Source organism: Pristiophorus japonicus, chromosome 10, assembly GCF_044704955.1.
Source record: "Pristiophorus japonicus isolate sPriJap1 chromosome 10, sPriJap1.hap1, whole genome shotgun sequence".
Taxonomy (NCBI): Eukaryota; Metazoa; Chordata; class Chondrichthyes; family Pristiophoridae; genus Pristiophorus; species Pristiophorus japonicus.
Genome location: NC_091986.1, coordinates 91,203,600 through 91,227,747, shown reverse-complemented (window position 1 = coordinate 91,227,747; position 24,148 = coordinate 91,203,600). Strand labels below are relative to the sequence as shown.

Below are 24,148 nucleotides of genomic sequence, written 5' to 3'. Positions count from 1 at the left end.
TCACCATGCATTTCCATTGCACCTTGAAGTTTGTGTACCTTTTCTGAACTAGTACAATAGTTAGAATCGTAATTCTGTAGACGTCACCATTTGAAATTACAGAGAATGAAAAATAATATCTTCCTACTCTAAAAGAAAGTTAATTAAAAATGCTGCAACAGCCTTCAATCTAATTATTTAACTAGTGTGATTTATGCTGAAGCAAAGCACTAATTGCTCATTTACATTTTAAATTGAAATTGCAAGATGCGTTTCTAAAGACAAAATTCTGTTTGTATTTCTTTTACATTTTTTTGGCTACAGTATTCACTGAAGTTGGAGAAGGGAGACTATACGATCCGACTCCAAGTGCGCCATGAACAGCTTAGTGAGCTGGAACGCCTTAAGGACCTTCCAATTGTTATATCCCATAGACTCCCCAGTACTCTGAATTTAGATGTTTACGACAATCACAGCAATGCCCTTGTAGGCAAGAAAAAAAACAACAGTTCAACTCTACTACCAAATTGCTCGCTGCCTTTCTTTGTTACTTCTCTTCCTGATGATAAGTAAGTAAATATTATTACTGCATCAGTGCTTTAATTTCAACAGTTTCTTAATGGTCATTTCACTGCTAATCATTGTTTACTTCATAAACTCAGACACATCTTCCATCAGCTTGATTACTTGATTGGTAATACTGTGTTTGTAGTGCTTAGGTTAATTGCATATATATCCAGCAGAGGGAGCCTAGTCTTGGAGGTAATACTGTTATTTATTTGCTGAGCACCTGGTGGGAATTTAGCAAAATAAATCATTGCACTCCAGAAAATAAATTAATTGTGAGAAGCAGGTTACGATACTTTTGAGAGGAGATAACTCACTGTTTTAAAAAAAAATCCCTTTTCTTTAATTAGAAGAGCAGCAAGTTATAACGTGGCTGCCGAAAGAAAGATCAAAGAATTAAGTGGAGAGATAGTGATCTTGAATTGTAAAATTTTATTCAAAGCAAACTTCTCGCATAGCATGTATCAATATATTTTAGTGTAGAAGAAGGGGAGGAGAAAATTTCGGGCGTGCGAGAGAAAAGGGATGGGGAAGGGAGCACAGAGAAGGGGGAGATAAGATGAGGGGTAGAGGAGGCGAAATGAAGGATAGCGGAGGCAAGCTGAGGGGAGGAAAAGAGGAAGGAAGGGGGGAACGGGAAGAGAGATGAGGGGAATGGGGAGAGGTGAAGGGCTGGAAGAGGAGGGGTAGGGACACACAATTTTGCTGTACCAGTTGGGAGGTGATTTTGATGCTTCTCTTCCTCCAGGATCTGAAATTTTGCTGAGTAGTAGAAAACTTCCCTCTCACCAAGACCCAAAATTCTACTCGTGGGTTGGCTGCTGGTGTCAGTGTTTCCTCCACTCATGAGGTGGAATTTTGCTTTTTGGGCAGGGACACAGTTTTTTCGTTCCCATCCACCCATCCACTGAGACAGTATTGTGCTTGCAGGGGTGTGGCAGGGTGGTGCTGTCACCTTTTCCTTCAAGAAAATTCATTCATGCTGAACAGGTAAGGGGGGAGATGGTGACGGAGGAGTTCAGTCACAACATCCTTCTCAGGGAGGGAACGGAGCTGCTAATGTATCTCTGACACTTGGAGTGAAAATCTTTTTAGTTTGCGGGATTAGAAACATGTGCTTCTGGTTATTTTGATAGTCACAGCATCTGCAGGATGTCAGATGCTGAAGACCACCAGAGATCAAGGAATTAGAGACTGTTGCCTGAAGATAGGGAGCAATTCACTCAAGAAATGGGACTATTTTACCTCGACTTCAAATGGTTAAGCAAATACAATTTAAACCCATGTCAGTACAATCATTTGTGCTGTATGGGATGACTGGCTGGGTGAGTTTGTGACGGGCAAGGTGCAACACCCTTGCAGTTTAAAAACTGCAATCAGTGTGCCGCCTATGGACATAACTGAAACTACAGGCCCAGAAGGCAAGGTTATCATGAAACTTTTCAAGGAAATACATGCTCACAGGATATAGTTCATACAACAGATTTTGCCATTCTAAATGAACAATTAACTTCTAAATATTTCATGTTGGCAATTGAATATAATCTTTTAGAGGCAAAGCTTAATTATATCCTGTTCAGTGTAATTTCTTCTTTTTACTCAAAAGTTGTAATTTCTAATAAATGTAATTGCTGAATTTAATATACAGGCAAAGTCCGAATTTGAAATGGTGCCACAATCTCTGTTCTTCTCTGCTACAATCTAGCTTTGCATGATTAATTCTAGGATTCCTAAAGGAACGGGACCAGGTTGTTACCTGTCAGGAACTTTAACACTGACAAAGAGTGAACTAGGAAAGAAAGCTGTGAGTACTTGCTCTTCCAAATCTGCTCGGAAATGGGTCTTTCTTGTGCTATGCAGTGTATTTTATCTCATTTATCCATTTCTTTCTGAATCTGCCTGACATGTAAGCCTCTGCTTCTGTAACACTTCCATTCTACAATACCTAGTGCTATTTATTGGTCTCTGCTTTTGCTTGCACCTTGGAATAGTTGAACAGTTTTTAATATTTCTGTTGTTAGAAGATAATTCATACTATTCAGACATATCTAGACATAAAGTTGTGAATAAAATTCTTTAATTTTTGTGAACTGCAGCTCATTCCTCTGTGATAATGTGTTCTACTCTTTGTGCAGAAACATCATGCAAATACAACAGACACAATATATTAACAGTATACTTTAAATAAAATTTTCTCTCACAATTAAAAGAAACTTGCAGGCATTTCCTACAACTTGCCAGATTCAAACAAGTAACATGGATAAAGAGGTCACAATTACAAGTTGTTAAAATGTCAGAATATGGAGCAATCTGCTACATTTATTTACTTGTGTGCCATTTTAAAATTGTTGGAAATATTTACCTGAACACACAAATTTTGACAGTTCTATCTAGCTTTCATTTGCTATGTTCTGCTTGTACATTCTGTAGATACATAATCTAGTTACATCCGCATGCTGCCATATTTTTACTGTAGATTAACAATTATAAATTTTAAACATGTGAATGATGTCAGCACAGTTTTTTTTTTAAGTTAGCAGAATCAAAATATATGGCAATTCTATTTTGTGAGGCAAAGGAGTGATGTCACATTAATCAAAAATAAAGAATGGCATCAATCACCGAGCAGAATGCTGTACAGTATAGGAAAAACTTAGTATAACTTGGTCTGAAATGTTATGTTTTATTGCATCTGTTTGGATCAAAGTCCAACTTTTTTCCCCTGTTTGAAGTTAAATTAAGTCTTCTAGATTTGGCTCGTAAAGCTATGTAGTAAACACCAGTAAGAGAGTTCTCTTGTAGATTTTGAATAGGCAGGTTTTTTTCTTTTTTAAAAAAGCATACAATACACCCCAAGATGTATTAAAAAAGGTCTCCAAATTGTGCAGTGTCTGCATGTTTTCTTACAGTATGTTGTTCTGACTCCCAGGGGCAGGCTGCATCAAAACGTCAAGGAAAATTTAAAAAGGTACTGCATTGTCATCTGTCACTACGCTATTTATTATGATTTTAACAATTTTTTACACTCTGGATGAAAATTCTGAGATCTTTTAATGTACTTTGGAAAATTGATATATATTGCAACTATGTTTAAATTATTGCTCTGACTGAAGAGCCTACAAAAAACTGTAAACCTATCTTAAATTAGTTTTTTTCATCAAGCAGTTACCTTTGTGATCAACTAAGATTGGTTGCTTAGGAAGGTATTTAAGATTAAATTATGAAATCATGTGGTGTTACCATTTGCTTCTATTGCTGAATTGTTATTCTTGCCACTTAACTTTGGACACATAGCTTCTTGATCAAGTACAAATTCTACTGAATTCAATTAGAAATCTGCACTTCTTAAGAAAATTATGCAAACACTTGCAAATTATAGCTTGTGAAGGAGCTATCAAGCGACTCGGTTTTTAGTATGACATTCTATATTTATTGTGTGATGTCAGTATTGATGCTGTTCAGCAGGATTGGGGAGTTAAAAGAGATTACTTGATTATTAACTAAATCCTATGTTTGTTTTCTTAAAAAGGAATTTATTTGCTCAACAATTCTTGAAATCATTTGCTTTTTAGTGTTATCTAGCCAAATCTGAGTTCTGATATGATTGGCCTAATGTAATCATCATAGGCAGTCCCTCGAAATCGAGGAAAACTTGCTTCCAAATGTAATATTGGCAAAATACGTTGTCGGATGGTTTCAGATACCATGGCTCAGGCATCCTACCAGTTCATATCACTGCTGTATGTTGACTCTTGGAACTGTTCTGATAACAAAGCAAAACTAGTGGTTTAAAAAAATTTTGTTTAGATTGTGATAACTCTATTGCTTTCAAACTCAGCCACTTTAAGGGCCCAAGTTTCCACATGATTTGCGCCTGATTTTTAGGAGCAACTGGTGGAGAACGAACTATCTTAGAAATCGCAATTCTCCACATTTTTTTTTCTGCAGTTCTAGTGAGGTAGAACAGTTCTACTTTGGAACAGAATTTTTTCTTCAAAAGGGGACGTGTCCGGCCACTGACGCCTGATTTCAAAGTTTCCACAGTGAAAACGTACTCCAAACTAAAGTAGAATGGAGCAAGTGAAGATTTTTGTAGAACTGAAAAAACCTGTTCTACACATTAAAAAATCAGGTGCAGGTTACAAATTAGGCATCCAGAACGAAGTGGGGGGAAGGGAACTCATTAAATTCTATAATAAATTCTTATTTATACTTCTACAAATATTATACAAATAAATCCAACCTGAATAAACATTTATGAGCAAAGAAAAGATTAAATAAACCATCTTCCTACCTGTGTGAAAGTGCGTCAGCCATCGTTCGTTCCCGCGGGGGCGGGAGCCGTTCAGTGCGTTCCCGCCGGGGCGGGCGGGGGGAGCCGTTCAGTGCGTTCCCGCCGGGGCGGGAGGGGGTGGGGGTGGAGAGCCGTTCAGTGCGTTCCCGCCAGTGCGGGAGGGTCGTTCATTGCGTTCCCGCCGGGGCGGGAGGGGGGTGGGGGGAAGAGAGCCGTTCAGTACGTTCCCGCCGGGGCGGGGGGGGAGGGGAGAGAGCCGTTCAGTGCGTTCCCAACGGCGGGCGGGGGTGGGGAGGGAAACGGCTGCCTCAATTTCTGAGGCTTTCTCACTGCTGCAAGAAGCCTCAGTGCTGATGGCAATGTGCTTTTATTAAAAAATGTTCAAAAATTAAACAGCTACAAAGAACTACAAAAATGGCCGAGTGCCAATGTTTCCTTCACACTGCGCGTGCGCGAACGCTCCAACGCGCACGCGCAGCATTGCCGGCAGGAAAAAACTAACTTAAATAGTATCCGCCCCCTCCCACTTACAAAATCGGCGCGAGTGTAGGCTCCGCCCCCCTGCATGCCACGCCAGGCAGACAAGGAGCTGTCGGGCGCTCGAGAATAGCGCGTTTTTTTTTTAGGCGCCGTTTTTTTCGTGTGGAAACTTGGGCCCTATATGTGCAGATATTTTAAAAATACATTACTGACAAGCTAAACATAGTTCTATTCAAAATGTATTCTTACAAGGTAGAAACTTGGGGCCCAAGTTTGCCCCCAGGGTTAGAACGGCGCATCTCCATGTGGTGCGGCAACTTTTTAGAACAGAAACGGCGCCTATTATTTACCTTGGTATTCTCCCCTCCGTCCAGTCGATCCAGGCCCTTGGCGCAGCGCAGCAGAACGCGTGGAGGGCGGAGCCAGGTCCCGGCGCTGGAAACAGTGCCGGGACTTCTGCGTGTGCGCACATGTACAGTAGCTCCAGGCCCCCCGAGGCTGTGTGGGAGGGGCCCGAAGCACACCGCCCCTAGCCCTGGCCGAATGGGCTGACCGGGCGAAGATCTGACTCGGGCCTCCTTCCCTCCCTCCTGTTTCGCTCCCGCTCTCTCCCCCCTCTCCCTCCCCTCCACCCCCCCCCCACTCCCCGTTTAGCTCCCGCTCCCTCCCTCCCCATTTAGTTCCCGCTATGCCCTCCACATCGTCGTCGACGGGGCCTGCCCGCCCGCCCACTCTATGCCTTAAACATGTTCCCAGTCAGGTATTTTCCTCCCATTCTATTTTAAAGAAGAAAACATTGTGAACTGCTTCTGCTGGAATTGAGTTTCATTTAGTATCCATTTATGAACCTGTGTTCATTACTTCTCTGCTAAACACACACAGCATTCGAAATAAAGTAAATGAGTTGACGGCACAAATCATTACAAATGGGTATGATTTGGTGGCCATTACAGAAACGTGGTTGCAGTGTGGCCAAGACTGGGAATTAAACATACAGGGGTATCTGACAATTCGGAAAGATAGACAAGAAGGGGAAGGAGGTGGGGTAGTTCTGTTAATAAAGGATGATATCAGGGCAGTTGTGAGAGACGATATTGGCTCTAATGAACAAAATGTTGAATCATTGTGTGTGGAGATTAGAGATAGTAAGGGGAAAAAGTCACTGGTGGGCGTAGTTTATAGGCCCCCAAATAATAACTTCACGGTGGGGCGGGCAATAATCAAGGGAATAATAGAGGCATGTGAAAAAGGAACGGCAGTAATCATGGGGGATTTTAACCTACATATCAATTGGTCAAATCAAATCGCACGGGGTAGCCTTGAGGAGGAATTCATAGAATGCATACGGGATTGTTTCTTAGAACAGTATGTTACAGAACCTACAAGGGAGCAAGCTATCTTAGATCTGGTCCTGTGTAATGAGACAGGAATAATAAACGATCTCCTAGTAAAAGATCCTCTCGGAATGAGTGATCACAGTATGGTTGAATTTGTAATACAGATTGAGGGTGAGGAAGTAGTGTCTCAAACGAGCGTATTATGCTTAAACAAAGGGGACTACAGTGGGATGAGGGCAGAGTTGGCTAAAGTCGACTGGAAACACAGACTAAACGGTGGCACAATTGAGGAACAGTGGAGGACTTTTAAGGAGCTCTTTCACAGTGCTCAACAAAAATATATTCCAGTGAAAAAGAAGGGCGGTAAGAGAAGGGATAACCAGCCGTGGATAACCAAGGAAATAAAGGAGAGTAACAAATTAAAAACCAATGCGTATAAGGTGGCCAAGGTTAGTGAGAAACTGGAAGATTTGGAAAAGTTTAAACGACAGCAAAGAATGACTAAGAAAACAATAAAGAAAGGAAAGATAGATTACGAAAGTAAACTTGCGCAAAACATAAAAACAGATAGTAAAAGCTTTTACCGATATATAAAACGGAAAAGAGTGACTAAAGTAAATGTTGGTCCCTTAGAAGATGAGAAGGGGGATTTAATAATGGGAAATGTGGAAATGGCTGAGACCTTAAACAATTATTTTGCTTCGGTCTTCACAGTGGAAGACACAAAAACCATGCCAAAAATTGCTGGTCACGGGAATGTGGGAAGGGAGGACCTTGAGATAATCACTATCACAAGGGGGGTAGTGCTGGACAGGCTAATGGGACTCAAGATAGACAAGTCCCCTGATCCTGATAAAATGCATCCCAGGGTATTAAGAGATGGCGGAAGTTATAGCAGATGCATTCGTTATAATCTACCAAAATTCTCTGGACTCCAGGGAGGTACCAGCGGATTGGAAAGCAGCTAATGTAACGCCTCTTTTTAAAAATAAAAAGCAGGCAGACAAAAGGCAGGTAACTATAGGCCGGTTAGTTTAACATCTGTAGTGGGGAAAATGCTTAAAGCTATCATTAAGGAAGAAATAGCGGGACATCTAGACAGGAATAGTGCAATCAAGCAGACGCAACATGGATTCATGAAGGGGAAATCATGTTTAACTAATTTACTGGAATTCTTTGAGGATATAACGAGCATGGTGGATAGAGGTGTACCGATGGATGTGGTATATTTAGATTTCCAAAAGGCATTCGATAAGGCGCCACACAAAAGGTTACTGCAGAAGATAAGGGTACGCGGAGTCAGAGGAAATGTATTAGCATGGATAGAGAATTGGCTGACGAACAGAAAGCAGAGAGTCGGGATAAATGGGTCCTTTTCGGGTTGGAAATCGGTGGTTAGTGGTGTGTCACAGGGATCGGTGCTGGGACCACAACTGTTTACAATATACATAGATGACCTGGAAGAGGGGACAGAGTGTAGTGTAACAAAATTTGCAGATGACACAAAGATTAGTGGGAAAGCGGGTTGTGTAGAGGACACAGAGAGGCTGAAAAGAGATTTAGATAGGTTAAGCAAACGGGCTAAGGTTTGGCAGATGGAATACAATGTCGGAAAATGTGAGGTCATCCACCTTGGGGGAAAAAAAACAGTAAAAGGGAATATTATTTGAATGGGGAGAAATTACAACATGCTGCGGTACGAAGGACCTGGGGGTCCTTGTGCATGAATCCCAAAAAGTTAGTTTGCAGGTGCAGCAGGTAATCAGGAAGGCGAATGGAATGTTGGCCTTCATTGCGAGAGGGATGGAGTACAAAAGCAGGGAGGTCCTGCTGCAACTGTATTAGGGTATTGGTGAGGCCGCACCTGGAGTACTGCATGTAGTTTTGGTCACCTTACTTAAGGAAGGATATACTAGCTTTGGAGGGGGTACAGAGACGATTCACTCGGCTGATTCCGGAGATGAGGGGGTTACCTTATGATGATAGATTGAGTAGACTGGGTCTTTACTCGTTGGAGTTCAGAAGGATGAGGGGTGATCTTATAGAAACATTTAAAATAATGAAAGGGATAGACAAGATAGAGGCAGAGAGGTTGTTTCCACTGGTCAGGGAGACTAGAACTAGGGGGCACAGCCTCAAAATACGGGGGAGCCAATTTAAAACCGAGTTGAGAAGGAATTTCTTCTCCCAGAGGGTTGTGAATCTGTGAAATTCTCTGCCCAAGGAAGCAGTTGAGGCTAGCTCATTGAATGTATTCAAATCACAGATAGATAGATTTTTAACCAATAAGGGAATTGAGGATTACGGGGAGCGGGCGGGTAAGTGGAGCTGAGTCCACGGCCAGATCAGCCATGATCTTGTTGAATGGCGGAGCAGGCTCGAGGGGCTAGATGGCCTACTCCTCTTCCTAATTCTTATGTTCAGTCTAAATCAAGTAGTCTGCTTCGATTTATGCCTCTCAGCAATTTAAAGATATAGATCATGTTTATATGGTCTAGGTCATATGGCATTTCGTAGTCTAATTTAAGTGGTACTGCTTTATTAACAAAAGCATCTTGCTCATTGTTAATAGTTGTGGTTTGTTTTTCCATATTGACTGCTTTCCATCAAAAAGTAAGTAAGCGCACACTGAGGCAAATTCAGAAAGAAAGGAAGTGCAGTTACAGGTGTTGTATAAAAAGAACCAATTCAAAATTTGGCATGAAATTAAAGGAGTTAAGTTAGTCTCTCTTCTTCACTGTTTCCCCTGCCCCTTCCTAAATTTAGTTCCAACAAACATTAGACATTTAATTGTTTGTGGTTGGTAGTTTCCCAAGATTCTCACTTTTAGTTGCTATTCAGTGATCCACGCAGGAAGTGCATGTGTACTGGTGAGGACAGGATCAGACTTGAGTTATCACTGTTGGCAAACAGCTTGCTGACAGTCGAGGTTAAGGCTCACTCATGAGTAATGGCTATTCATGCAAGGCACCTGTGGAACCCTACCAAGAAAAAAGTTTGTTTTCAGAGGGAAAGAGAAGGTTTTATATGTGTATTATATTTCATGAAAAAATGTTCAGTTTTACCTCTCCACACCACCCCTAACTTTATGACTGTTGTGCTATCTGACATCAATCTTGTATAAGCTAAAGCTTCCTCAAACTTAACATTATCAAGACCACGGCAATCTTGTTCAGCCTTCACCAGAAACTTAACAACCTAGCCCTAACACTTGCCAGCTGCTTGCTCAGGCTGAACCTGATGGTGCACAATATCAGTTCTCAGTTTGACCCTGAACTCAGATCTCTATTTCCACACTGTAATATTGTCCAACACCATCTTTACATCTTCACCACTACTGAAACTCTCATCCTGCCTTCATTGCCACCAGGCGCATCTATTCCAATGCTCTCCTCCCCTGCCACTGAAGTTCTAAGTACGTAAACTCCAGCCTACTCAAAACTTCACCATCCACAGTCTATCCTATACTAAGTCCCTCATGGCTAAGTAGACCTCCAATGACTCCCCATCAGCTCTCTGGTTCCTTACTCATCAAGCAGATAGCTTCTGTTTTTGAGGAAGATAGAACAGTGCCATCAGGTGATTTATGAGCAAGTTAACTTTCATCTACTCTTTGTGAGTTACTGAGGAACTATTGTTTATAAAGCTTTAATTGTTAATAGTTCTGAAGTAAACTGAAACTTACCTTTGAACAAGTAATCAATGTTAATATTCTTAAGTTATGTAAACTCAATTTAAAAAGTTTAGGTAAATAGGATAAAGATGTGAAAGAATGGATGTGATGTGTGGTTTTTGTACATATCAATTGCTATGTGTAATATGTACTGTCATCAGTCATGAAATTAACAATTTATAGACAATTTCTTTAACTAGTAATAGCTTTACTACAGTAATCAGCAAAATCCTATCCTAAAGATGTTTTTTTTAAATCGTAAAGTACACTTATCGGTGTAGATCATATTGTACAGTCCTCAGTCCTGTTGTGTAATATTTTTTATATAAGTTTTATTTTGTCGGGGGAGGTGGGTGGAAGAGTTCAGGTGCTCTCCCAATACTTTTGTCTTATGTTCACGATAAGGGAGTTAGCTTATATAAACAGACTGTGTCTCCTATGATCGGAAACCTGTGCTGCTATTGTGCCATGCCTAAGATAGCATACTCAGGATTAACAAGTAGCCCTGAGTTGTTATATTACCGAATTGAGAGCATGTAGGATGCCACCTACGTGTCCCTGACTATTTCAAAAGGTAAAAAATACAACTCCATCAAACCAATGGTTACAGGCTGAAACTGCTAGCTTTCGTTATAGATTGAATAATACATAGAAACAGTAAACACCCTTTGAAAAGAGCATATATCTTGCATAGTTTAATGAGTGGCAGCATTTTTGGATGTGACGATCTCCCTTAGACCTTGATGATGCAATCTATGTGGAATAATGTGAATTTCTGGTACACCAATTGGAGTTTGGATCTCCAACCAGAAGTAATGCTGAATAACCTGAGGTATGATTTATGCCAATGGATATTCTTTCAGTTAGATACTTCTTTGAAGTCAACCAATCAACCAGGGAGTACAACAGATAGCTGGCTCTTACCATCTCCTTCTAAACATTTCCTTTAATTGTTTGTCAATCCTCGTATGTTAACATGTCCAATAGTCTGTGGTAGCCACAAAATATCTTTTTTACTCAAGTTCTGAACAAAGGCTAAGAGACAAAGAAGGAAAACCTATCCCTGACAAACACAATTGACAAACAACTTTGCTGAGCGATCTGGCCAGTTATGTTACTTGGTGGTCACTGCCAGAGTAACAATGGGATTCCATTAGACAGACTGAAGACCATTTTAAATCAGATTTACCATCTCTATGTAAAATTGTACAAAGTAAAATATAAAAATCTCCCTACTTTATCACGGAGGTTGAACTGTAATTTTAAATATGTTGGGATCTTCTACCACTCTTCATGTACTGAATGTTGGGAGTCTTTTTTGAGATTATGATATTTCGGGGGAATTGTCTTTTTGAAGTCCTATATTTTGCTGTGAAGTCTATGCTTTGTGTGACACAAACTGACCAACTTATTTCATCATAAGGTTGCACTAAAGATTGTTGTTCAGCAAATGAACTCATCCTCTATATGGTTCTAAATATAAGTGTAGCATTTCAAGTGTTGTTTCTTCTAGTGTCCAGGAACTTTATAGATTATGACTGACTGACTATTAATACAAATTGTATGGAATGTCCCATCTTAAAGCAGAATACATTTTTGTTTAATTTTTTTGATTAGGTAGACTTCTGTCCCATTTTCTTGTAAGATCATGTACATTCATAGAATCTTACATCAAAAAAAGGAGGGCATTTAATCTATCGTGCCTGTGCCAGCAATTATTCCCACAGCCCTGCTCTTTCTCCAGAGCTCTGCAAATTTTTCCTTATTCTGAATACTTTCACAGGAAGCTGCTTTCGAATGCTATCACATCATTCTCTGAGGAAGTGGATGCAAGCTTGTATCAAGAGATGTTGACAATTCTCAGAAATCATAACTTTTTCTATTTTAACACTATTGCAGTGACCATGCCATTGGACTTCCCTGCATCTTTCAAATAACGAGACGGGTGATTGGTTTTCAAGGTTACAAACTTGATTGCTCCAAAGCGCAGGACATGTCCATAATCCAGTTTACTTCTGAAAATATATGTGAAATGGATCCCTTCACAAAGTATCCAACTGTACAAGAATAGCAGTAACACACAAATTCTCATGGTTAGGCAAATAAACTCTTCTCTGCCCATCCCCCTTGGACGGGTGGGGTGGAGGGGATGTGTAACCATTATTTGGAATGCAGCTTGCCCCTCCGAATTCATCCCTTCATAGATCCCAAGAAGCAGCCAACTAGGGATCACTGTGGCAGCCAGACTTGCAACTTGAATGAAGATATTCCACAGCATGGCTGCTTTCCCCGCCCCCCCCCCTCCCATATGGTGAAACAGTAAACTCCCAAAAGGCTTGACCTTGAACAGGTTCAAAACTTCGCAGAAGAAAAGCATCATAAAATTTGGACAGACATTTTATCCTTTCACATTGTGGCCAATAAGTCCTATTCTCTTGCCTCCAAATCCATCAGTATTTCCAAGACCAATTGTGCTCTACAAACTCCCAACTGAAACCTATTTTCTTGAGAACTATACCTCCACACAAGAGCCTTCCTCCTCTTTCCCTCCTTCACCCACGCAGACATACAAGGCAGATTTGTGTCGGTGCTCATTGCTTCTTTGTGATCAGAGAACATGGCAGCCTTTGAAAGCAGTTTGTTCCTGGCTTTCCAAATAATCTGTTAATCTGATTTTTATATCTCCAATTATTTTAAAGCTTAGCTCTTTGTATTGGATTCAGACAGTGATATCACAGATATTGGATTGTGGACATTGCTTAGACAGTGTTGTCACAGATTACAACATGAAAATACCTCATCAACCCAGAGTCAGTGACTGATGCAGTTGACTATGGGGGACAAAACACTGGATCTGGTGACTGACTAGTGAATTAGTTCTTGTCCTGAATTTTTGCAGAATTTGAACAATATCATAGTGCTTGAAACATTTGCCAACCTTGTAGCCTCTGAATAATAGTAAACTCATTTTGCTGACAATTCAGTTTGGGGGGTAACAGCCGCGAGGCAGGAATTCCTGCAGCAGGCGCAGAAGTCCCGCCCAGCGATATATATTGGGCATACCGCCCCCGACAGGAACTGCAACGCAAAATCTCGCGCTGCAGTTCCTGTCGGGGCGGCACTGGGGCGCACCGGGACCCGAATTTTTCAGCACTACACGTAAGGACGCATAGCGCGGCGAGAAGACAGGAACCTCCCCTTCCATTAAAGGGGAGGGCCAAGCTGGCGACTCTGCAGGAGGGAGAAGGGGCCATCGCTACACTATCAGAGAGCAGGGTGCCGTGGCATCAACATCGCGGCACGGACCTTGCGATCTGCATTGAAGAAGGCTGTTTTTTAAATTTTTCACCACTGCACCTCCCCTTTAATTTTTGCCCTGCGAGCGGCCTACTGCCTCACAGGACACTACCGCGATAGCTTCACGGAGCTACAGAATTTTCATTCCGGGGCAAAAATGGGTCGCTGCGTACGGTGATGACATCATCGCTGGCGGAGCAGGACGCTACCGGTTAGTGCTGCCGTTAACTAACGTGGAATTTCGTGGGAGCCGGTGGCAGTGCCGCGCCAGAGCGTACATTCGTTTGGGAGGCGCAAAGGACCTGAATTTTTACTCCTTTATGTTTTAATGTCTTATTCCCATTACACACTGCCTTTAAAATCAAATATATAACTTGTAATGGAGCATGAAGTGCTTGTTCTTTCAAATAATTTGCAGTTCATGCTGCTGTTAAATTGTCCTTATGAAGAATAATCACTACTTTGTTTCACAGATAGGATTAAGCTTATTTATTTTCGAAAGAGCATGAGGGCATTTTTATTGTCTGAGCATTATTTAAGGTGTAATCTCTATTATCACATAACACAGTTACTATGTATGAAAACGAAAGAAAGAACATTTGTATAGTGCCTTTCACATCCTTGGGACAACAAAGTCCTTTAGAAGCAGTGAATTATTTTTGAAGTGCAGTCACTGTTGTTACTCATGCAACCATGGCAGACAATTTGCACGCAACTAGACCCACAATCAGCAAATGAATGAATGTTCGGATAATCTGTTCCTCCTGGTGTTTTGAAAGAGGAAGAATGGCCAAGACACTAGGAGAACTCTATGCTCTTCTTGAAGTAGTGCCATGGGATCTTTTATGTCCACCAGTCAAACAGCCATTTTTCCCCATTTCCAATATTTTTATAACTAATAAACAAAAATGTTCAAAAAAAATGTAAAAAGTACCGATGTCTGTCCAATCCAGTGCTGCTGTGGCAACTAGTAACAAGGTAGATACAAGTGCAGCCTAATCATGTCTAAGCCTGAGTCCAGATGTTAATCTACAGCACTATTATTCACTCTGTCTAGGATCACAGCTCCAACCAGTGTCTGGGTGGGGTATGATATCTGATCTTTGAGAAGATCTAGATGGATGAGAATGGTCTATGTAGTCCTATTTGAACATATAAAAGCAGAACAGAGTTAAATTGTGTCTTGACAAAAATCAATAGAGGAATAGAATAAAAAAGCAAAGACCTCAGTTAGACCACAAGAGGTAGGTACCCTGTAATACAAGTCTGGATCAATGTGGTCTCCTGGACTAGTTTTGATCGCCTAAAGAGTAGGAGAGGAACTTTCCCGATTTTTTTTTTTTTTTTTTTCCTAATTAGTCCAGGTATTTAATTTCCCAGGAAATTACATGGCTCCAGGGTGGGTAGGGAATGGCAGGATAGACAGTTGGGTTTTTTTTCTGTCTGCTACTTTTGTATATTCGTATGACAATTCTAAAATAGGAGGCATAGTAAATAATTCTGAGGACCAAAGGAAGCTGTAGGGGATATTAATAACAACATGCATTTACATAGCGCCTTTGTCCCAAGGCACTTTACAGGAACATTATCAAAGAAAATTTGACACTGAGCCACGTAAAGAGCTATTAGGAAAGGTCACTAAAAGCTTTGTTAAAGAGGTAGGCTTTAAGGAGGATAGAAAGGTGGAGATATTTAGGGAGGGAATTCCAGAGCTTTGGGTTTCAGCAGCTGAAGGTACCGCTGTCAATGGTTGAGGAATGAAAATCAGGGATGCACAAGAGGACAGAATACAGGCAACCAATTTTTGGATTTACGGAGGATGCAAGGTGAGAGGCCAGCCAGGGATGCATTGGAATAGTTAGAGTCCAGAGATAGCAAAAGCTTGGTTGAGGGTTTCAACAGCAGCGGATCTATGGCGGGGTGGAGACTGGTGACATTATGGAAGTGCAAATAGACAGTCTCGGTGATGGAGAGGATATCGGGTCAAAAGCTCAGCTTAGGTTAAATAAGACCCCACGATTGTGAACAGTCGAGTTCATAGAATCATAGATGTTTCATCCTCAATTTCGAGGGACTGCCTATGATGAAGACTTGCTTCCACTCTAAAAGTGACTTCTCAGGTGACTGTACAGTCCAATACGGGAATTACAGTCTCTGTCATAGGTGGGGCAGACAGTGGTTGAAGGAAAGGGTGGGTGGGTAGTCTGGTTTTCCGTACGCTCCTTCCGCTGTCTGCGTTTGTTTTTTGCATGCTCTCGGCGCCGAGACTCAAGGTGCTCAGCGCCCTCCCGGATGCTCTTCCTCCACTTAGGGTGGTCTTGGGCCAGGAATTCCCAGGTGCCGGTGGGGATATTGCACTTTATCAAGGAGGCTTTGAAGGTGTCTTTGAAACGTTTCCTCTGCCCACCTGGGGCTCGCTTGCCGTGTAGGAGTTCCGAGTAGAGCGCTTGCTTTGGGAGTCTCGTGTCGGGCATGCGGGCAATGTGGCCCGCCCAACGGAGCTGGTCGAGTGTGTTCAGTGCTTCGATGCTGGGGATGTTGGCCTGAGCGAGAACACTGACGGTGCATCTATCCTCCCAGTGAATTTGCAGGATCTTGCGGAGGCAACGCTGGTGGTACTTCTCCAGCGCTTTCAGGTGTCTCTTGTATATGGTCCACATCTCTGAGCCATAGAGGAGGGTGGGTACTACTGCCCTGTAAGACCATAAGCTTGGTGCCAGATTTGAGGTCCTGGTCTTCAAACACTCTCTTCCTCAGGCGACCGAAGGTTGCGCTGGCACACTGGATGCTGTGTTGGACCTCGTTGTCAATGGCTGCCCTTGCTGATAGTAGACTCCCGAGGTATGGAAAATGGTCCATGTTGTCCCAGGCCCCGCCGTGGAATTTGTTGACCGGGGGTCAGTGCTGTGAGGCGAGGTCAGGTTGGCGGAGGACCTTTGTCTTATGGATGTTTACTGTAAGGCCCATGCTTTCGTACGCCTCGGTGAAGATGTTGATGATGGCTTGGAGTTCGGCCTCTGTGCACAGACGCACATATGTTTATGGCATTGATGTTTATGGCACAGGTGGATGCCATCGTGTCTACCGAGCTGTGTTTCAGCCTCAGGCAATGGAGTCGTGGCTAGGGAATGAAGTTTGTGATGGGGACTGAAGACAATGGCTTCAGTCTTCCTAAAATTTCATTGGAGGAAATTTCTGCTCACTCAATACTGGATGTTGGACAAGCAGCGCAAGAAATCCGAGGCAGTGGGAGGGTCGAGAGAGGTGATGGTGAAGTAGAGCTCGGTGTTATCAGCATACATGTGGAATCTGATATTGTGTTTATGGATGATGTCAACAAGGGGCAGTATATAGCTGAGATATAGGAGGGGGGCTAAGTGGCGGATGCTGCCAATGTAGCAGTAAAGAAGGAAGTAGTGGCAATATTGGATGATAAACATAGATAAAGAGGAGCATGTTGATTTAAGGTAATGCGGTTGATGTGTATAAGGATTTTCAAAAGGCGTTTGACAAAGCTGCACATAATAGACTTGAAAACAAAATTACAGCCCATGGGTTTAAAAGGAACAGTGGTGACATTGGTACAAAATTGACTAAAGGACAGAATGCAGAGAGTAGTGGTGAATGGTTGATTGTTTTTCAGACTAGAGGGAAATATACAGCGATGTTCCCCAGTGGTCAGTATTAGGACTACTGCTCTTTTTGATATTTCTTGACTCAAAGGGTTGTGAATCTTTGCAATTCTCTATCCCAGGTGGCTGTGGATGCTCAGTCGTTGAGTATATTCAAGACATAAATCAATAGAATTTTCGATACTAAGGGAACAAAGGGATATGGGGATAGTGCAGAAAGGTGAAGTTGAGCTAGATGATCAGCCATGATCTTACTGAATGGTGGAGCAGGTTTGAGAACCGAATGGCCTACTCCTGCTCCTATTTCTTATGTTCTTATATTAATGACCTGACCTGGGCATCATTTCAAAGTTTGCAGATGACACACAATTCAGAAATGTAGTAAACAATGAGGAGGCTAGTAACAGACTTCAGGAGGATGCAGACAGATTGATGAAATGGGCAGACACATGGAAGATGAAATTTAACACCGAAGTATGAAGTCATGGATTTTGTTAGGAAGAATAAAGTGCATATACACAAATCTTTGAAGGTGGCTGGACAAGTTGAGAAGGCTTTTTTTTTTTAAAGCATATAGGATCCTTTGTTTTATTAATAGATGCATAGAATACAAAAAAAAAACAGGCACAATGGGTTCCTTCTGTGCTGTATGATTCTATGAACTCGAGGTAACCATGAGAGAATGTGAAGTGAAGCCATTGCAGGTGATTTTCTGATAGGATAGGAATGGAACCAGATGAGGGCAGTCCCACCCAGCTGGGCAATAGAGGAGAGGCATTAGAGGAGGATAGTGTTGTCAACTGTCAAAGTCTGCAGACAGGATGAGAAGGTTTACCACCATTACAGTCACGTAGGATGTAATTTGCGACTTTGATGGGATTGTTTCAGTGCGGTGGCAAGGATGAGGAGTGATAGTTTATAAGTGCTGTGGCAGGGGCGGAAACCTGAAAGGAGGTTCAAACATGGAATTGCGGGAAAGTTGGGCACAGATTTGGGAGGCGACAACGCATTCAAAAGACTGGAGAGGAAAGGGAGCTTGGAGATAGGGCGGTAGTTTGCAAGGACAGATAGATCAAGGGTGAGTTTTCTTGAGGAAGGAGATGATAACTTTTCGAGATCTCAGTGTTCCTCCAATTTTGACATCTTGTATATACCCCGTTTTTCATCGCTCCATCGTTGGCAGCCATGCTCTCAGCTATCTCGGCCCTGACTTCTGGAATTTCCTTCCTAAGTCCCTCTGCCTCTCCTCCTTCAGGGCGCTCCTTAAAAGTTTTTGACCTAGCTTTTGGTCACTTGTCCTAATATCTCCTTATGTGGCTTGGTGTCAAATTTTGCGTGATAACTCGCCTGTGAAGCACCTTGGGACGGTTTACTACATTAAAGGTGCTATATAAATGCATGTTGTTGCGAAGGGTTTAAGAAGACGGTTTGTCGTGGAGAAGAGAAGCCGTGGGTTTATCTGCATTTCTCGATGATCCTGGATAAGTCAGCAATTTGGAGTATTTGGTGGTGGAATGAGCAATAGCATGACAGATGGAATTCCATGTCCATAACTGACTTTTTTTTTAATTATTGTGCTTCAAATGGGGAAATCTGGGTAATGTGAACTAGCAAAATGATTTGAGGATTCAGGTTTACAAGGTGTTCAAAAAACATCATCACATGTGGATAAGCCTTAAAAAACAATGGATTACAGGAGTTTTATGGCAAGAGGTATAGGGGAAAAAGTTTTGATGTAAAACCGTAGTAATACCACAGTTGGAGTGCTGAGTGCAGTTTAGGCTCCGTGATATAGGAAAGATGTTGAGACAATAGAGAGAGTAAAGCACACAGTCACCAGGATGCTGCCTGATATGGGAAATACAAAGAAAGACTTGAATAAACTGAGATTGTTTTTGTTAAAACAGAGATTATGATGTGATTTGATCGAGATGTTTAAAATTATGAACAGATGGAACAGAATGGATAGAAGCAAACTTGTTTCCAGTGATCGAGGGGTCTAGAAGGATGGGACAGAGATACAAGATTAAATGGATACGATTTGGGACAGAGAGCAGGTGAAACGTTTTTACACAGAGGATTATGAGGCTATGGATGTACCACCAGAGTTGGTGATAGAAGCAGAGAACATGTCAATATTTAAGAATAGGATAGATAAGTGGTTGAATGAAAGAGGAATAAAGGGATAAAGGTACATGGGATTTAGGACTACTGCTCATGTGGCGAATATCACCACAAACTAGTTGGGCCGAACATCCTGTTTCCTTGTTGTAATTTCTATGTACCTAGAATGCATTTACTTTATTAAAAAAAAATCTTAAATTTGTTACCAATAGATGACAAACAAATTTCTAGTTACATGAGATACACCTGGTTATCTCTTTTCTTCTTCCTCTTTATGTTCAAACTTGGATGGCAAAGCAGTACTGAATAATTTTATTTATATTCATTTCTATCCCCGTTTTTAAAAGTTATTTTTACCCCTCTTTTAGGTCCCCCACGCATGTAATATTGCCCAGCTGAGAAGGTGGGAAAGTGACCTGCTCCCAAGCCTCTTCTATGCTGCTCTGTAACTACTGCTAGGAAGTGCAGGTAGTGACATGCTGCTTTTTTTGTTTTTGGCTTGGTTTTGTCTTTTTTTTCCCCCTTCTTTCTTCCTCTTCTCTTTCCCCGCCCCCCACTTCAAAGCATATATATATATATATATCTTTGCTCAGCCTTCCATTGGCAGCCTGCAATCTGAAATTACCATTTGGGAATTCACCGTTGTGAACTTGGGCCTGATCACTTTTATCACAAATAGTTTACAGGGAGGGTTCCAATTAAGCAAAATGATGCCAGTAAAATTGATAGCAGCAAAATTCCCTAGAGAAGCCATTTTCAAATAGGAGCAGTAGTCACAGGCAGTACTAAGGTTAGAACTGTAATTTGGGGTCCAACCTGGGACCATCCCCTTTCAGGGAAGATCTGGCTAGACTGGAAAAGTCTCAAACCAAATTTTGCACTAACTAGAATATGTGAAATTTGCACATATGCACTTACAATTTCTGAGTAGTTATGTGAGAAGTTTACATATACGCAGTTATCCATCGCTTAATCCACACCACAGTATAAACAACATGCATTTCTTCCAGCGCATATCTGTAACAAATTCCTGCAAAATTTTAATTCAGAATTCTAAAACATAATTCCAGAAATATGTAGGCCCAGAGTCATTTCTTAATTTGTAACATTCTTGGAATTGCAGTATTAAAGTTATACCCGATGAAAGGTGTAAACAGCTATGGAACTTGCACACTTACTAACAAAAACAAAAACGCTACCTATAACAGCAAGATTAAGTCAGAATACATTTGGGTAGATGAGGCAACGGTCTTTTTTACAAGTGCTGCTACTCAATTCACTGTATCTACAGTGCCATAATACCATTCAGTTATATTGCTGGCAGAAACAAACTACTTGCCTCAGTGGAGATGTCAACAAAATCATTGGTGGCGAGCACATATTACCTTGGCACTCACCTCTACAGCTGGTTGACTGTGGTACTCTGTTCAATCAAAATATAACATCTCATATATAAAAAAGGTAAAAGTCCCATCTGGAGTCTGTGGCATGTCCAGAAGCTGGAGTTGTGGTCAGGTGATGGTGAAGTTGACAGCTGACACAGACTAACTATGCAGTGCTTACCAATCTTGCTGACAGGAGCAATGCACGTGCTGCGAATTGGCACTCACTTCTTCTTTGCATATAATAGTAGCAATTCTTTAAACATTTTTTTAATCAAGTAAAAGCAATTTATCTATACTTTAGCTAAATTCTGTATTGTGCTCATCTCATGAGGAAAGCATCTTATTACATAATTTGACTTATTCTATTTATTCGCAGGTTTCAGTTTGTTAGCTCTATTATAAAGATGAATCATTTTAATGTTCTGCATTAGGGAATGTGAGCTGCCTCTATCCTTTCTTTGTCCCAGCTCCGTAACCAACCAACAAATCTCAGTCCCCAAAATGAATTTTCACTTGTAGTCATGCAACTAGTGTGCATATTTTAGCTTTGTGATTCTATGCAAACAAGTTGCATTTAACACTGTTAACTTTAATGTTGAGTGAAATAAAATCAGTACTTATTGTTACAAGTACTGGTTTTATTCCATATATTCTCCAGCCCAAAGAGGTTCAGTAAACAACAGATAGAGACTCGTGTTATAGAGGCTGATCTGAGAGCAAGAAAAGGTCCAAGGCAAAACGACTACTTTGGAGGAGAAGCGATATGACCAGAATATTTAAAATTGAGCCAAAACACGGAATCTGAACTTTTCAAAGGGAGATGGGGGAGGGGAGAGAGAAAGGGGGAGGAGGGAAGGGGGGTGGGGGGGAGAGAAAAGGGACGAAAAAGATAATAGGATGATGCTGAAAGGACAGGACAGTGATTATCCTCAAGCAGAATTTTTGCAAACGTGAGAAATCCACAGCGGAAATACAGTTTTGCAGAGTGCTGTGCAGATACTACGCAGTAACTTTAGTGCACATGGATCCAGATAAATTTAAACATTTATATTGTGGATTTTGTTTAATATTTTGTAAAGTTTTAGAATGTTCTATGCTAGATTTATGTGGAAATCTATTGCTGTGTTAGATTTATTTCTGTTAATCTGAATATATGTAATTTCTAGGATTTTCAACTTTATTTTCTAACATCGTGTTATTATTGGTGTTGGGACAAATCTGCAAATTAGTATCCAACAGCTTTCAAAAATGCAGTGGCTACTTAAGTTTAATATACATGGGGCTGGATTTTCGGTTTTGGTCATTTCGGAGCGGTAATGGCGGCAGGGCAGTAAAGTTTGCACCTCAGTCAGCAAAATTCATCAACTGGGCCCGGAGTTTGGAGCAGAGCACTAAGGGAGGCGTTGCACACCTTTTAGGGCACTAGGCCGGCTTAGCAAGTGAAAATCCCGAGCTAAACAGCCAGCCTCAGAGCGCTCTAAGAGAGGGCTTGGGGGGGGGGGGGGGAGGGCGGGGGGGGCGGGGGGGGCCTGGAAAAAAAACACAAAATACATTCCTAATACATACTCCAAGCTACCACAATATAAATTGCAAAAAAATATAATTTCACTGACCTGAAATTGACATTACTTACCTGACTGCAGCCGCCACAGGCGTTCCCAGCAGGACGCTCTACGGACCGCCACAGGTCGGGCGGTAGCAAAAAAATCGAGCTTATGTTGCAACCAGAGGCGTTGCACACCAGCTCGCCACTTCCGGGCGGTAATGCTTCGCGTCCCCTCCAAACTGGCACCAAATGTCCTGGCAGGGTGCTGTAAGCTGGCCGCCCGCCTGGAAGTGCTTACTGCCACCCCTCTGGGGTGTTAACAGGGGTGGCAGAAGACTCAAAATCCAGCCCATTTCTACGTTTCATGCTGTGCTCATGCATTATTATTTGATCACTCTAAAGTTCAAGTGTAAAGTGCATGATATGTGAATACGTCATGGCCAATAGTGACCAAAATCAACTGCCTGAACAAGAGTATTTATTTAATTGAACAGAATTTGGGACATGAATTTATAACACAAGTAAAATTAATGCTCTTGCTACTGGTCTTCACTGCCTCTTCATTTTTAAACTTTATTTTTTAACATTTTACACAAGAGTTGCACCAATATAAAACCATAAGATTAATATCAATAAAACCTAATAGGAATTATGTAGAAGCGCTTATGGGTAACAAAACAGGATTACAGCTGAGAAACCCAGAACAGTAACCACATGGTCACAATAACTAAATAAGTAATTAAAATCTGATAAATCGATGACCTATCGAGATCGTAAAGATTGTTTGTTATATGTTAAAAATAGTAGGTAGTACTGAGAGTGTCACACTGTGACCCATTAACTAAGATACCCCCATAATGTCACTTGATAGATTGAAGTGATGTCTCTACCCTCTCAAGGTATTAAGAACTGGCACATATTATGAACATTAGTTGAAAGTGGAAGCGTGATAGCTAACCATACCAGCCTGCTTCTCAAAGCACTTGACAAGCTGCTTAATATGGTCAATTACTATTTATAAATGTGTTTAGACAGGATAGTTTATCGCCATTTTACTCTCTCAATTTGAAATATAGTGGCACCAATGTGGAAAACATAAGCACATAGCTGTCAATACTAGCCCCACATTTAAAAGGCCCCAATGAGTACCACATAATAGCATGGATTTATTTGTGTAATTTCACTTCTTCACTGATTGGTCTTCACAGAATGAATTAATACGTTCCTACTGCAAAACTCACACATGAATCTCCCCTATTTCAATGATTTAATGGCCGATCTCTTTTCCCCTGCCTGCCCTCCACCCCCAATCTTGATGAGAAGTCCTCTCCTGCTCAAAGTTAATTTGCTCCTCCTAAAATAACCCATTACCACCAATGTTTCGTTTAATTTTTTTTGAGTGCGCGGCCCATTCAAAATACAGCAATTGTGCGTTTTTTCCCATTGTGAAGCCATCAACTGGCCATTTTGAAGCTGGCAACTGGCCTGCACAGAACTTCCAATGCAGCTTAACGAGAACATTGATTATCACCCTCCATGCTAAGCAGATTTTTGAGCTTCTCCTCCACTGAAGAGATTTCCTAACCCACACTCAAACCGCGCCCCCCCACTGATAATGATTCAATGAGATCATGGCTGATCTGTCAGCTAATCTTATGTAAAAATAATGAAAGACTTGCATTTATATAGCACCTTTCACAACCACCGGACTTTTCAAAGCGCTTTACAGTCAGTGAAGTACTATTTGGAGTGTAGTCACTGTTGTAATGTAGGAAGTGCGGCAGCCAATTTGCGCACAGTAAGCTCCCACAAACAGCCATGTGATAATGATCAG

The 24,148-nt window shown here is 41.5% G+C and overlaps 1 protein-coding gene across 4 annotated transcripts in view; it reads left to right on the top strand.

The window, feature by feature from the left end:
* The window catches only part of tpp2 (tripeptidyl peptidase 2), a 185,874-nt gene that overhangs the window by 141,347 nt on the left and 20,379 nt on the right, over nt 1-24,148 (top strand). The window contains exons 22-25 of one of the 4 annotated variants that reach the window (XM_070891897.1): nt 304-548; nt 2,272-2,350; nt 3,476-3,514; nt 19,752-19,851. In XM_070891897.1, the coding sequence (XP_070747998.1) occupies nt 304-548; nt 2,272-2,350; nt 3,476-3,514; nt 19,752-19,832 (444 nt within the window). In that variant the 3' untranslated portion in view covers nt 19,833-19,851. The remainder of the gene's footprint in view (nt 1-303; nt 549-2,271; nt 2,351-3,475; nt 3,515-19,751; nt 19,852-24,148) is intronic. The other 3 variants (XM_070891894.1, XM_070891898.1, XM_070891895.1) reach the window with 3 other exon arrangements.